The sequence below is a fragment of the Callionymus lyra genome, chromosome 8 (genome assembly GCF_982586985.1).
Source record: "Callionymus lyra chromosome 8, fCalLyr1.hap1.1, whole genome shotgun sequence".
Lineage (NCBI taxonomy): Eukaryota > Metazoa > Chordata > Actinopteri > Syngnathiformes > Callionymidae > Callionymus > Callionymus lyra.
The window spans coordinates 27,655,070-27,671,225 of NC_141825.1; the positions used below are offsets into that span (position 1 = coordinate 27,655,070).

General features: G+C 34.1%; 1 protein-coding gene across 1 annotated transcript in view; it reads right to left on the bottom strand.

The window, feature by feature from the left end:
* The window catches only part of lonp2 (lon peptidase 2, peroxisomal), a 50,501-nt gene extending 34,908 nt beyond the window's left edge, over positions 1 to 15,593 (bottom strand). Inside the window, exons 1-3 of the mRNA XM_087796575.1 lie at positions 15,303 to 15,593; positions 11,357 to 11,492; positions 4,049 to 4,159 (exon numbers count right to left, since the gene is read on the bottom strand). Coding sequence (XP_087652701.1) covers positions 4,049 to 4,159; positions 11,357 to 11,492; positions 15,303 to 15,535 — 480 coding nt within the window. The 5' untranslated portion in view covers positions 15,536 to 15,593. The remainder of the gene's footprint in view (positions 1 to 4,048; positions 4,160 to 11,356; positions 11,493 to 15,302) is intronic.
* Between the last annotated feature and the right edge of the window lie 563 nt (positions 15,594 to 16,156).

Below are 16,156 nucleotides of genomic sequence, written 5' to 3' on the forward strand. Positions count from 1 at the left end.
TGTTGTTCTCAGTATTATCTTGACCTTTAAAGTATATATTTTATTGAGTATTGTTTTGATTGCTTAAGCGCTTTGTGACCCTGGTCTGGAAAAGCTACACAACTACAGTCCTGTATTAAAGATATCAAGTCCTGGATGACCAAAAACTTCCTTTTACTGAACTCGGACAAAACTGAGGTTCTACTAATTGGTCCACAACATCTCAGACAATCATTAACAAATTATCTTTACTTAATGGACTTGCTCCTGCTACTAGCACCACTGTAAAGAATCAGTGTATGCTTTGACGAGGACTTATCATTTAACTCACACATAAAACAAATCTCACAGACAGCTTACTTCCACCTTCGTAACATTTCAAAAATCACTTCCTCCCTTTGGATGCTGCTGAGAAATTCATCCATGCTTTTGTTACCTCCAGACTATTGTAACTCTTTTCTGTCAGGATGTTCTAAAAAGTCTCTCAGAACTCTTCAGCACATTCAGAACTCTGCAGCTCGTGTCCTGACTAAGACTAATAGGCGCAAACACATTTCCCCTGTGCTGTCCTCCGAATTTAGAATTTAAAATCTTTCTCTTAACCTTTAAAGCTTTACATGGTCTAGCACCAACATACATTAAAGATTTAATCCAAACTTACCAACCCTCTAGGACCTTATGAAACTGATCTATTAGTTATACGACAAATCTTTAAATGTTAATTTGGAGCCAGGGCCTTCAGTTTTCAAGCCCCTCTGCTTTGGAACAAAATACCGGCTTCAGTCTGTTGGGCAGACACTCTCTCTATCTTTAAAAACAATTTTAAAACCTTACTTTTAGATAAAGCTCTGCCTGAATCAGCCCCTTTTGTTTTTCTTGCTGCTATACTCTTAGATAGTTTAAACACTTTTTATTTCTCTCCCAGAGCCCCTGGGCTCCACCTCAAGAGCTGCTGCTGATCCAGGATCGTCACCACGTCAATGATCCAGAGTTCTCTCCAGCACCTCCATGGACTCTCCTCTCCTCTTTTCTCTCACTGTATCCTCCTTCACTCTCCTCTCCTCTTTTCTCTCACTGCATCCTCCCTCACTCTCCTCTTTTCTCTCACTGTATCCTCCCTCACTCTTCTCTCCTCTTTTCTCTCACTGCATCCTCCCTCACTCTTCTCTCTTCTTTTCTCTCACTGTATCCTCCCTCACTCTTCTCTCCATCCGTCTATCCCCCCATCCTTCCTCCCAGCCGGTCACAGCAGGAGGCTGTCAACAATGAGTCTGGTTCTGCTCCAGGTTTCTTCTCAAAGGAAGTTTTTCCTCGCCAACACCACACTGTGCTTTACTCATTGTTGAGTTGCTGGAACTATTTTTCTTTCTCCACTATAGTCTTACTTCAACTGTAAAGTGTCTGTTTTGACAAATCACAATCTTCAGCTCCTTTATCTCCGATGGTCGAAAGATAACGTTTTACCATTGTGGACTGATTAAATATAACATCCTTGTCTTTGAGATATAATTTAACTAAGAAAATCAGGGGTTTTCAGGAGAACATGCATACATGCAAACATCCACTAAAGGTTGATAATGACTAGTATTTTACCTCATAAACTGTTCCAAATTAGTCTTCACCTAAAAAATACTTTAATTTTCCCTAATGAGGACCAAGCTTTTGGTGATCTGTTTTCTTCAAAGGTCTGCAGGATTTCTGGCATAAGCCTTTGTTTTTATTAAGCAGACATATCTTTCATCAATCGTAGTCCAGTTTGCTTACTTTTATCTGTGCAAGTGTCTTTCATTTAAACATATTTTTGGACTTTAAATCATTTAAGACATTACAAATAATTTCCTGGGTGTTTGTTGCTCCAGAAAGGAACTGAGAAATGTAACTCATCTGAGAATTTAATAATCATGTTTTGATTAATATCAAACACAAAACACAGCCCTCATCAATCATGCAACAACTGAATTTACCAACAAAGCAACACAATGGTGAGGTCAAAACATAAAGTATTGAATAGATAATTACAACCATGTTTGGTATCAACACATCTTCAGTACATAACTACAGAGTCCGTTATCACCCGAAAGTGAAGAGGTTGGTTTGGTTATGGTTTTGAATGTTTAAGTACTTTGTGACCCTGGTCTAGAGAAGCAATCTACAAATATCAATTACTTACTTACTTACTGTCTGAATGTGTGATTTTATTTGTACGGAGGTTTGTTTTTTGTATCATAGTGAGGCACCTTTAAAAGCAGTTTTGTTTTTCCCACCACCCAGCTTTCCTCAAGATTGTTGTGTTGCTTCTTGGGCTCGTAATACACCGAGAAATAGACCTTTTTTTTCGGCTTATGTAAACATTTCTAACCCTTGTAGGATCAAGTATGACACCCTTGATTTAGACGACACTAACATATGAGAGAAAAGGAGAAAAGGTTGGCATGAAACATAAATAAGTAACACAACTCTGTTCAAGTGCCAGGTTCTCGTGATGTAAGAAAAAATAAAACAAACAACTTATTCTACCTTTAATGGTGTTCTTTTGATAAGTGCTTGCGTGATTTCCACTTTTATTTTGCAGGATATCTTTGTAAGATAAAGGTTCCCACACTAACCCATAGCCCAGACTCACGAAGAAGACCAGACATGGTTGTCACATGTGCTACACAGACAGTACTTCCTGCATTTCTTTCAATGTTGCTGATGGATTTTTGGCAGCCTCTCTGACCCGTTTTCTTGTTGTCATATCTTCAATTTTGGGTGGATTTTGAGTTCTCGGTAATTTCCCTGTTGGGCCACATTCTCCACTTGATGATGACTTTACTCGCCATGTTCCATATTATAATTAAATCCTTTGAAATGATTTCTTAATCCACGTGACACATGTTTAGTGTAGTAACGACCATGTCAACAAACAGCACAGTTACAGTACGACTTGTGTACCTGTAAATAGGCCGACTGGTTGATTAGTTTTTAGACATCAGAGAACACACCACGATTGAAAATGGTCACATTATTTTCTGTATTTTTTTTAACTCTGTTAAACCACACCTCAAAAATAATTTTCTGACTTTCATAGCATTAAAAGAGGGATACCAACATTTTTTTTTCCAATAGTGGAAATCAGTTGGACATAACACAATTAAACAAGAGAAGAATGGAATTCGTAAATTATGTTTTTATAAATATCTTAAAAAATACTTTCAAGTAATCTTAGTGTTTGATTCGAGCAAAAGGTTTATTTTATTAGTCACACATTTATTTATATATCAGTGTCATATTTCAAGTCTTAATAATATTCATATCAGTTTAATTGTAAATATTTAAGTATTGATTTACTGTATAGTATTTATTTTTGTCAATATTTTCAGTCAAATGTATAGTAAATGATTGTCAATATGTGTTGTCCTGTAAGTGCCTAAAAGTCAACTCAGTCTGAAGAGCTCAATTCATTTTTTTTTTATTATCATTATTTTGTTTGTATTTATTCTTTAAAATATCCTTAAAAATTATTGAACTGATTCCAACGACATTATTGGGAAACACTGCTAATGGGACAAGAAGATGAATCCACACATGTTTTAAAGATAAGTCACTCTCTGTTGAAGAATGAGCTACTGCATGCGGTTTATTGTGCGTTCTTTAGAAACAACTACATTGACCTCTTGATAACGACAATAATAGAAAAGCTAAACAAATTTATAAAATGAATCGAGAGCAACAACATAGCATAAATACAAGGTAAATAAATTAAGTCTTTTCTAGTCTTTACTTTATAAGTGTCTGTGTTAATACAGAGATATCAGGAGGGGAATGTATGTGATCTATTCAAAGCCCTGAATGTGTATTAATTAATAACACTGAGTGAAGTTTGATTCTGTTGTATTTAATGATTCTAGCGCTACCTTAAAAAAAGTATAATCTAGAATTTAAATTTAGAGAATCATACACACTATTTGAAATGTAGAGGACTTCTGGAATGTCCACACAGAAAAGTGGGTCCCGAGTTCAATCTACTAAAATGACGAACTTTTACTAAAAAAGAAAATCTATCAGACAAATGTTTACTGGAACCCACCTGTAGAGCCGCCTGGTAGAACTTCTTCGATAACTCCCCAAGCTCTCCGTCTTCTGATGGGCTAACTGTTCTGTCATCTGTGAAGTGCTCCAGTTGGTCGAGCTGCTCCACCTGAAAGTCATATCATAAAACACAGCGATCAGAAAAGCACTTGTCGTAACACATGGGAAAAAACGGTATAAACGACCAAATTCTGCATTAAATCAAGAATGATAAAGGATGATAATTGGATCGCACCATGTTGGTAGAAGTCTGGGGTTAAGGTAAGACACTGTAAAACATATCTTTCAACACTGACCAGTGATTTTATAACTGAAGACACTTGTTTGTGTAAAGTAATGCACTGAACATGTATAGGAATACACTTTTCTGCACCTTGACATTTCCATTCTTGTTTCAAACAATGGTTTCTGTTCCCTCACATGGACAGACCCACAGGGGGGTGTTGACCTTAGAGGACCCCCCAAAGCAATTACCGATAAGACAGATATTTAAAAATGTATATGAATCACCAGAGCACTGCAGATGCTCAATGATCTCAAAAAGAAAATGGTTTAGTGTTGTCATGTCTTTGCTAAAAGGTTATTTGAGAACAATTCTAAAAACCTCCCAGAATATTTGGATGAACTCTCTCTTGACTAGAATCTTAAATATCTTGCGAAACCAGTTTGTGAAAGCATGTGGAGTAGAAGAGGCCGGATTTATCTGTGTACTGACTGACTTTATACTGTTTGGCTGCGTCATTGTGTCTGGTTAACTTCATAAGCTCGAAAAAAAAAAAAAAAAACAATTAGTCAAAATTAGTTTTATTTAAAAGTGTGGATCATGATTTAATACAAATTACTTTTTAAGTCATATTTGATAAAATGAAATAATGAAGACCAAATATTCTAGTAAAATAAGGGTTTGCCTTTGATGCACTTTGACTGTGGTATTTTATTAAATTAATGTAAATACTTTTACAATTTTTTACACTACGCAGTCACAGAAGGGTTGTGGTATTTTATTAAATTAATGTAAATACTTTTACAATTTTAATGACACTACACAGTCACAGAAGGGTTGTGGTATTTTATTAAATTAATGTAAATACTTTTACATTTTTAATGACACTACGCAGTCACAGAAGGGTTGTGGTATTTTATTAAATTAATGTAAATACTTTAACAATTTTAATGACACTACGCAGTCACAGAAGGGTTGTGGTATTTTATTAAATGAATGTAAATACTTTTACAATTTTAATGACACTACGCAGTCACAGAAGGGTTGTGGTATTTTATTAAATGAATGTAAATACTTTAACAATTTTAATGACACTATGCAGTCACAGAAGGGTTGTGGTATTTTATTAAATTAATGTAAATACTTTTACAATTTTAATGACACTACGCAGTCACAGAAGGGTTGTGGTATTTTATTAAATGAATGTAAATACTTTTACATTTTTAATGACACTATGCAGTCACAGAAGGGTTGTGGTATTTTATTAAATTAATGTAAATACTTTTACATTTTTAATGACACTACACAGTCACAGAAGGGTTGTGGTATTTTATTAAATGAATGTAAATACTTTTACATTTTTAATGACACTATGCAGTCACAGAAGGGTTGTGGTATTTTATTAAATTAATGTAAATACTTTAACAATTTTAATGACACTATGCAGTCACAGAAGGGTTGTGGTATTTTATTAAATTAATGTAAATACTTTTACATTTTTAATGACACTATGCAGTCACAGAAGGGTTGTGGTATTTTATTAAATTAATGTAAATACTTTTACAATTTTAATGACACTACACAGTCACAGAAGGGTTGTGGTATTTTATTAAATTAATGTAAATACTTTTACAATTTTAATGACACTACGCAGTCACAGAAGGGTTGTGGTATTTTATTAAATTAATGTTAATACTTTTACAATTTTAATGACACTACGCAGTCACAGAAGGGTTGTGGTATTTTATTAAATTAATTTAAATACTTTAACAATTTTAATGACACTACGCAGTCACAGAAGGGTTGTGGTATTTTATTAAATTAATGTAAATACTTTTACAATTTTAATGACACTACACAGTCACAGAAGGGTTGTGGTATTTTATTAAATTAATGTAAATACTTTTACAATTTTAATGACACTACGCAGTCACAGAAGGGTTGTGGTATTTTATTAAATTAATGTTAATACTTTTACAATTTTAATGACACTACGCAGTCACAGAAGGGTTGTGGTATTTTATTAAATTAATTTAAATACTTTAACAATTTTAATGACACTACGCAGTCACAGAAGGGTTGTGGTATTTTATTAAATGAATGTAAATACTTTTACAATTTTAATGACACTACGCAGTCACAGAAGGGTTGTGGTATTTTATTAAATTAATGTAAATACTTTTACAATTTTAATGACACTACGCAGTCACAGAAGGGTTGTGGTATTTTATTAAATGAATGTAAATACTTTTACAATTTTAATGACACTACGCAGTCATATAAGGGTCGAGGTATTTTATTAAATTAATGTAAATACTTTTACAATTTTAATGACACTACGCAGTCATATAAGGGTCGAGGTATTTTATTAAATTAATGTAAATACTTTTACAATTTTAATGACACTACTCAGTCATATAAGGGTCGAGGTATTTTATTAAATTAATGTAAATACTTTTACAATTTTAATGACACTACTCAGTCATATAAGGGTCGAGGTATTTTATTAAATTAATGTAAATACTTTTACAATTTTAATGACACTACGCAGTCATATAAGGGTCGAGGTATTTTATTAAATTAATGTAAATACTTTTACAATTTTAATGACACTACTCAGTCATATAAGGGTCGAGGTATTTTATTAAATTAATGTAAATACTACAGAAGGGTGCTTGTGAACGCAGAAACCATTGGACTCGTTTTCTCTACAAGTGAGTAAAGGAATCAGGTGTTTTCGTCGTCATAAGATCCATTGTGTTGGATCTTTGTTTGGCTCGCTAACAGATTTCATTGCCAGCTGTCTATCGAGAAAGAAGATTCTCGCGCCTCGAAGGTAAGACCGTCTTCACGAAGGGATGAGTTGGTGCAAATGTCTTTTACTTTTACTTGAATCACTCATTTCCTGCCTGGACACAGCAACTGAATAAACCTCCTACATGATGTGGATATCTTTATAAATGTCACACAAATTGGAAATGGCACCAATCTACAGAATGGCCCAGAATCTTCACTGTAAACCGTTACATCTTTCAAATAAATAATTCATCTGAGGGCCCGAATCGCTCCAGTTTGTATCTATATCTTCTCCTCGTCGTGCCTAATATTCCCCACAGAGACGTGAAAACGTAAAGAATCCTCATAAATAGCAATAACGCGTCTTCCTATCTTTCTTTTGCAAACCAAATACCCAAAAAAGTTCCCAACCTGAAGAAGGATCTCACGAACCATGGCGTCGGTCACATGACTGGTGTCTCCTGAAGATTCAGATAATGCTGATTCATTGTTGATCCGTGAAAACACTTAAGTCAGATGATAAACACGATGATGACCACAATAGACGTAGGGACATAACGTTGAGCCTCAAATATCCTAGATTCTTGCGGATAAAATCCTCCAACAACACCTCCTGGTCTTTGTGAGATCCATCCTGGTTGTATAACAAACCACACTGTATCACGGTGGCGTCGATGAATTTCACGAATGTCATTGTGGTGTAAGAATAAATGATGAGATTTATTCTGTACGTCTGTGTGGTCACTTTGGCTGTGTATACAGGCAGAGTGGTTCAGTTCTAATGCTGAACGCTACAATTGTGCCGAGTGTTTGAGCAGAAAAATTGCTATGATACAGTTTATTACAGTTTGTTCGGACACTTAAACCCTGGAGCTGGAATCCATCACTGATTTGTCAGCTTTAGGAGAAGTCCTTTTGGTTTCATGAAAATAACAACTGTCATTAAACTCAACACATTCACGCTGCAGTCGTTTCAAATGAAACGTGTTGATGCTGGAGTAGATGACGCCGCTCTACTCATACATATCAGGATCTTCCATCATTTTGCCTCCTTTATGGGGAATACTTAGGCAAACTACTGTGAGCTACAGACTGTCCAAGTGACCTGGTGGCCCACAAACAAATGTGTTTGAGGTAGCCCTTGTGTTTGTTCCGGGAACACGGAGGTTGTTCAGCTTGACCGAGAAGCAACACAAGGAGGAACTTTAAACACATTTGAATTCAGGCCCCCCGGGTCATCTTGACCCAGATATAACACCAGGGTTAATAATCAACTTCACCTGCATTAATAGATTAATGGCCATTGCAAACTAAACATGACAGTGATTTATCCCAACTTTTCGATTAGGAAAATGTTGTCACAACATGATCTGGAGCTTGTAATCCATGCGTTTGTGTCTTCTCGCCTGGACTATTGTAACAGTTTGTTTTCATGTCTAAACCAGAAGGATGTGTCTCGCCTGCAGTTCATACAAAACTCTGCAGCCAGAATTTTGAGCCGCTCTAGTAGAAGAACTCACATTTCTCCTTCAAACTCTTCACTGGCTACCAGTTTATTTCAGGATCAACTTAAAAATTCTGGTTCTTACTTTCAGATCTATTCATGGTCAGACCTTCCATCAGTGATCTGATCCAGACTTACACCCCAGCTCGGGCTCTGAGGTCTGTGGATCAGAATCTACTGATGGTTCCTGAACTTCAGGACCAGAGGAGAGAAATCCTTCCAGACTGTTGCTCCTAAGCTTTGGAACCATCTTCTCTCTCTTTGCGCTTGATGATCTACTGACTCCTTTAAGAAACATCTAAAGACGTTTTTATTTGTTCAGGCTTTTCCTTGATTTTCTGGAACTCCTGTTGTGTTATCAGTTTTATCTTGATCTTTAAAGTATATACTTTATTGAATATTGTTTTGATTGTTTAAGCGCTTTGTGACCCTGGTCTGGAAAAGTGCTATATAAATACAAATTACTTACTTACGTGTATGATAGATTCTTACACTGGCTTAGTAGACAAGTTATGGTACTATTGATTCTGTGAGCTGGTTGGAACGGAAGATATATTTTCAAATCTTTTTCTAAAACCCTAGATCACTCTAGATGACTGCTGTAGTTGCATTTGAACCTCTTCAAGTGAGGGGCATTAAAATGTCATTTAATGACAAATAAAATCACTTTAGCGATGACAAACTTCATGCAACACAAATGAATACATTCACTACACATAATTTTCTCCTCAACAACTCAGTCTGAAGTGGAAATCAGACACAACCGGAGTTTTTTCCCCTCAAACGACCTCAACAATCTATTCTCTGCAACAAAATGAATCAACTATTTCAAATCAAAGACTTACGAGATTGTTTTAGGCCAAACCAAGAGTTCCTTCTATTCACAGAGGTGGGTTTAACCAAAACACGCAACAAACCACAACATACAGTAGATACAAAACACAATAATGATTTCAAAGACCAACTGTTTTGTAGATAACTACTAACATATTGATTGTTTTTGAGAGTTAAATTAAGAAATAGAAAGCAGATGTTTGTGTCTGCTGCGAAGAAAAGACACAGCGTTCCTGGTGTGGAGTCATTGGTGAACAAAGATGCTTTATGGGAAAACTAGCATCCATAACTTGTGCGCACCACCGGTGTGTTTGTGTGTGTCATAAAAGTTATGCAATCACACAATTCAAATTGTGTAAATGATATTATTGTGTACGACAGGAACTCAAACACAGGAGAAACAAAAATCTACTCAGTAAGAAAAAGACGAATGACTGACTAGTGTTTTCACTTTTATTTACTCTGAAGTCTGTATGATTTATTATTGACTCATAAATATGTTTACATCACACTTTTAGTTTTTACACTAGTTTTTAGTATTTGCAGTGAATATGTTTGTTTACAAGTGTCATTAGAGGAACTAAATAAACCTTTATTTTAAGGTTTGCTTCATTTGACTTTATCATAAAAATTACTTGATAACTTTATCTTGAGAATCAAAGAGAAATACATCAGTTTATTTAAAGTAAATCATTTATTGTATTTGATTAAATAAAATGCATTAAAAAAAATGATTGCATCAATAATCGCAATATTTTTGAAGAAAATCGCAATTATATTTTTTTCAATAATTGTTCATTTATAATTCCTTCTATCCATCACATCCTCAAATGCAAACAACCAGTGGGAACTTTATCTCACATGTTTTTCTTGACTAATGACTAAGTTTATTTATTCTTCAGTTTTGGGGAGAAATTTGGTTCCTGATCCCGGGACAGCCATTGTGTGTTGCTCACAACAACCGGATCAATTCTAAGACAAAGGCCATTTTGTAAGAATGGTAGTTCCAAGTACCTCCTAGTTTTGATGCAATCCGCTATGAAGGGACCGGAAAAGTTTTGACGGATAAGCAGCCTTTCTTAGACTATATCTCGGCACAAAGAACGGCTCCTAAAATGTCATCATATTTTTCTTTTGTGTACAATGTGTAAGTGTTTGACTGGATCGTCTTGACCATTGTTTCCAAATTTTGCGAGTGCTGGGTTTTTGTTTTTGTGTGGATTATTATGGTTATTTTTGGAGGGTTGTTAGGGGGGTGGAATACTTTGTGTGTGTTTCCTCTTGTTCTCTGCAGAATCAAATTAAAATAATACAAAAAAAAAGAAATGCTGCCAAAGGAATAAAAACTTCTTGTCCTTTGTTTTCAGGCTCCATTAGATTATTGTCATCATTGTTGTTGATTTATATACTTTTTCTAAGTGATGCTAATACGTAGAACTAAATGTTTTCCTCTTTATTCTGTTCAGTGTTGTTACAAACATACAACTGCTCAAGTTTTTTCCGTTTCACTCCCATGACTGATGTGTTCTCAGAGGTTTAAGAATGTGTTGATAGAAATTCCCTCTGCTATTAAATTCCTCTTCTTCAGATGTTAGATTCAAACGTCTTAACAGTAAACTGAAGACTGTTGTTCCAGGGTGAAGAAATATAGTATAAATCCGGACCTGCATAACGCTATCATCACTCAAACTGCTGAGGGACACGGAAAATTAACTGAAATAAAATGTTTCATTTATTTTCAAGTACTGTGACATTGTCTGGGAAAGCTCTGGTCTTGGCAGCCTCCAGTGCAGGCGCCACACATACAAGCTGCCAAACTTTTCCTCACATGTGGAGACAGCTTTTCGTTTTACAGGCAGTAAAAAAATCATACTTACTGGAAGGCTCCTCTTTTTATAAGGGCAACCACAGTGAATATATAAAAACATGTCATATGTGAAAAGTTCTACCTCTGCCAGGACGAAGGGTTGCTCCTTCAGAAGACTGGACACTCTGAAGCGGCACAGGCCGGTGATCAGGAGGGTGTAGTGGGGCTTCGGCCAGTTACTGCCGACCACCTGTACCGCGATACCGGCGGTTCCGATTCTGTGGACACATGAGTTGCAGGACGATTAATCAGTCCAATATCCAGAGATCTAAAAAAAAAACATGCAGTACACAGTAAAAAATGTTGGTCCAAACGTTGTCTTGGAACCCGTCTTGATGTCTTTTCACTCTCAGTAGTTAAACAAACGGCTCATATCTTTGGAACTAAACCTTTTTATACATCTCTTCCAATCCCAACTCATAAAGGCGCCTCGAGTCTTAAATATTGTGCAATTAAACTAAATAAAAGTCGGAGTTTTTTATTTGAAATATCTTTCGTGATGACATGTTTAAGATTTGTCCGAGTTCACATATGAAAGAGAGTCGGGAGTGAGGGAGTCAAAGTACAGACGCCAGGTTCAAATCATGTGGTTCAGCTTGAAAAACTAACAATCTTGGACTTTGCTTGAAGTCAGAACCAAATATTTGTTTATACACTTATTTAAATTAAATAGTTTATCAACTCTACAAAATGACACTGAATTAAAGATTAGAATATGTTAATCTGGATCATTTTCAAAGTGTAACAACTGGTTGTTTTTAGGATTTCTAATTCTAAATAGCTTTTTGTTCCGTTTTAACCACAACAATTAAATGCTGCACACAATGCCTAAAAAAAATAAAAAGCAGATTTTTCTCCGCACTAAACCCCAATTTAATTTGAAAAGAGCCTACAAACAAAAATGTTATTCAAGAAAAGAAAAGTAATTTCATTTGGTTTTGATTTTCCTGCAGGTATTTTCGCCGGATCAGCAAGTGATTTGTAGAATTTGATAAAGTTATAAACCAACCCAAGGAAAAATACTTAATGTAAACTGAGACTTAAATCCGTTGGCAACTCTTTTGAGACATTGAAGACAAACGATTATTCTGAATCACAGCCTCTGTATGTTGTTACAGTGACTAAGGATCAGATTCAGAAATAGAAATAATGTAGTTCTTGTTACTTAGACGTCAAATTGTCATTTCTGAAGAAACTTTGTTGCAACACGTTCATAGTGACCCGTCACTGAGGATAAAGTCCATCTCTTTGTGCTTGTTTATCATCCCGTTGGAGAGAAGATTCCAGAACACACACAACTGGTCCATCTTTTTTTGAAATGTTGCTTTAAATAAAATATAATACAAAACAATAAAAGCATTGTGCTACAAATCACAAGCATTATCAACAGCGTTGTAAGTAAGTCATTATTATTTGTAAAGCGCCTCTAAACAAGGATGTAAAAATAACAACTTTAATGCTGGTTAAATAACAATAATAATAATAATACAAATAATAATAAAGTATTTTCAGGTTAAAAAAATAATGGAATATGATTTAATTATTATTTATGCTCAGGTAAACTTAAGTCAACTTCAAACACGACAACACTTCCCGCTATGCAAGAATGAAGGGAAATAAATGTTTATTTCTCACATTGATGTGTACTGTTCCTGACTTTTGTTTCTGTAGTATACTGTCAGAGGCTAATATTGGAACTACAACAATAATAATGCTATTTATATAGGACCTTTTTGACATACAATGGTCACTAAGAATTCAAGTCATTTAAAGTACATGGATACAAGTCTCTCATTTAATATTAATTATATTATACAGTTTATAAAGTGGTCACTAAGAATTCCAGTCATTTAAAGTACATGGATACAAGTCTCTCATTTAATATTAATTATATTATACAGTTTATAAAGTGGTCGCTAAGAATTCCAGTCATTTAAAGTACATGGATACAAGTCTCTCATTTAATATTAATTATATTATACAGTTTATAAAGTGGTCACTAAGAATTCCAGTCATTTAAAGTACATGGATACAAGTCTCTCATTTAATATTAATTATATTATACAGTTTATAAAGTGGTCACTAAGAATTCCAGTCATTTAAAGTACATGGATACAAGTCTCTCATTTAATATTAATTATATTATACAGTTTATAAAGTGTTCACTAAGAATTCCAGTCATTTAAAGTACATGGATACAAGTCTCTCATTTAATATTAATTATATTATACAGTTTATAAAGTGGTCACTAAGAATTCCAGTCATTTAAAGTACATGGATACAAGTCTCTCATTTAATATTAATTATATTATACAGTTTATAAAGTGGTCACTAAGAATTCCAGTCATTTAAAGTACATGGATACAAGTCTCTCATTTAATATTAATTATATTATACAGTTTAAAAAGTGGACACTAAGAATTCCAGTCATTTAAAGTACATGGATACAAGTCTCTCATTTAATATTAATTATATTATACAGTTTATAAAGTGGACACTAAGAATTCCAGTCATTTAAAGTACATGGATACAAGTCTCTCATTTAATATTAATTATATTATACAGTTTATAAAGTGGACACTAAGAATTCAAGTCATTTAAAGTACATGGATACAAGTCTCTCATTTAATATTAATTATATTATACAGTTTATAAAGTGGACACTAAGAATTCAAGTCATTTAAAGTACATGGATACAAGTCTCTCATTTAATATTAATTATATTATACAGTTTATAAAGTGGTCACTAAGAATTCCAGTCATTTAAAGTACATGGATACAAGTCTCTCATTTAATATTAATTATATTATACAGTTTATAAAGTGTTCACTAAGAATTCCAGTCATTTAAAGTACATGGATACAAGTCTCTCATTTAATATTAATTATATTATACAGTTTATAAAGTGGTCACTAAGAATTCCAGTCATTTAAAGTACATGGATACAAGTCTCTCATTTAATATTAATTATATTATACAGTTTATAAAGTGGTCACTAAGAATTCCAGTCATTTAAAGTACATGGATACAAGTCTCTCATTTAATATTAATTATATTATACAGTTTAAAAAGTGGACACCAAGAATTCCAGTCATTTAAAGTACATGGATACAAGTCTCTCATTTAATATTAATTATATTATACAGTTTATAAAGTGGACACTAAGAATTCCAGTCATTTAAAGTACATGGATACAAGTCTCTCATTTAATATTAATTATATTATACAGTTTATAAAGTGGTCACTAAGAATTCCAGTCATTTATAGTACATGGATACAAGTCTCTCATTTAATATTAATTATATTATACAGTTTATAAAGTGGACACTAAGAATTCAAGTCATTTAAAGTACATGGATACAAGTCTCTCATTTAATATTAATTATATTATACAGTTTATAAAGTGGTCACTAAGAATTCAAGTCATTTAAAGTACATGGCTACAAGTCTCTCATTTAATATTAATTATATTATACAGTTTATAAAGTGGTCACTAAGAATTCAAGTCATTTAAAGTACATGGATACAAGTCTCTCATTTAATATTAATTATATTATACAGTTTATAAAGTGGTCACTAAGAATTCAAGTCATTTAAAGTACATGGATACAAGTCTCTCATTTAATATTAATTATATTATACAGTTTATAAAGTGGACACTAAGAATTCCATTAATTTAAAATACATGGATACAAGTCTCTCATTTAATATTAATTATATTATACAGTTTATAAAGTGGACACTAAGAATTCCATTAATTTAAAATACATGGATATAAGTCTCTCATTTAATATTCATTTTATTATACAGTTTATTCGTAATTCCCTCGTTTTTTATTAGCGTAGTAATAACAACTAATTTCTCGAACCGCCTTTTTCACTTCATTTCCAACATGGCCGCCGTGTTGAATATGTATTTACCTGTGTTATTATGACACACACCTTGTTCATGTGACCCTCTGTGGCTCGACATGTGTTTGAATACTGTGCACATGTGTAAATGATTGTGTTATAAAGTGTTGTGTTTACTTGTGCAGGGCTGGGAGCTGCTCGCCGTCTCTCTCCGGGTCCCTGGTGCTGGGAAGGACCCCGATGATGGTGCTCCTGAGGGACGTCCCTGTGAGGAGACGCTGCTTCACCAGGTGCATGTTCCGCGGGGAGTTGACGCTGAACCTGACGGTGGAGCCCGGAAGAAGCACCCCTTCGTGGGCGAGCAGCAGCGGGAGGCGCCGCGGGATCTGGACGCCGCTGTCGGCGGACATTTTGGAAAAGTTTGTCTAAAAACCTCGAGTCGCTTGTTTACAATTTAACCTACTTTTGACTCCGTCAAGTCAACTGAGTGGATTTCCGGCAAATACTTTCACAATAAAGCTCAAGCGCTTGAAATAAATGAAAGCGTAAGTGCATAAATACATTGTAGTTAAATATATAACGTCATATTGTCCAGGTGTGTTTACTTACTTGTTAACTATCAGTACAAATTCCGAAAAAAAACTATAACATAAACGTAAATACATTTATTTTTTAAGACTTCCGGTGGATTCGGATGGGGGCCAGAACGGGACAAAAAAAGATATCGCGAAAGTAAAACGTACTTTATTTGCCACAAATTATTGACGCAAATCATCCACTATAACATTTTATAAGTAAAAAAAACAACACTTTTTTACTTCTAATGTTGAAATGACATTAAATGTCTGGTGTTTAATTGTACAAGCATGTGTACGATGATTACACAACTCTGGTCTCAAAGGTTGCAATACTTTCTTTAAATATTCCACAGAATAATAAAGAATATCTTGTTCTGATTTACTTCCAAAATAATCTGTTATTATTAATATAATCTCATATACTTGTATTTATAACATTAACACTGTACAATT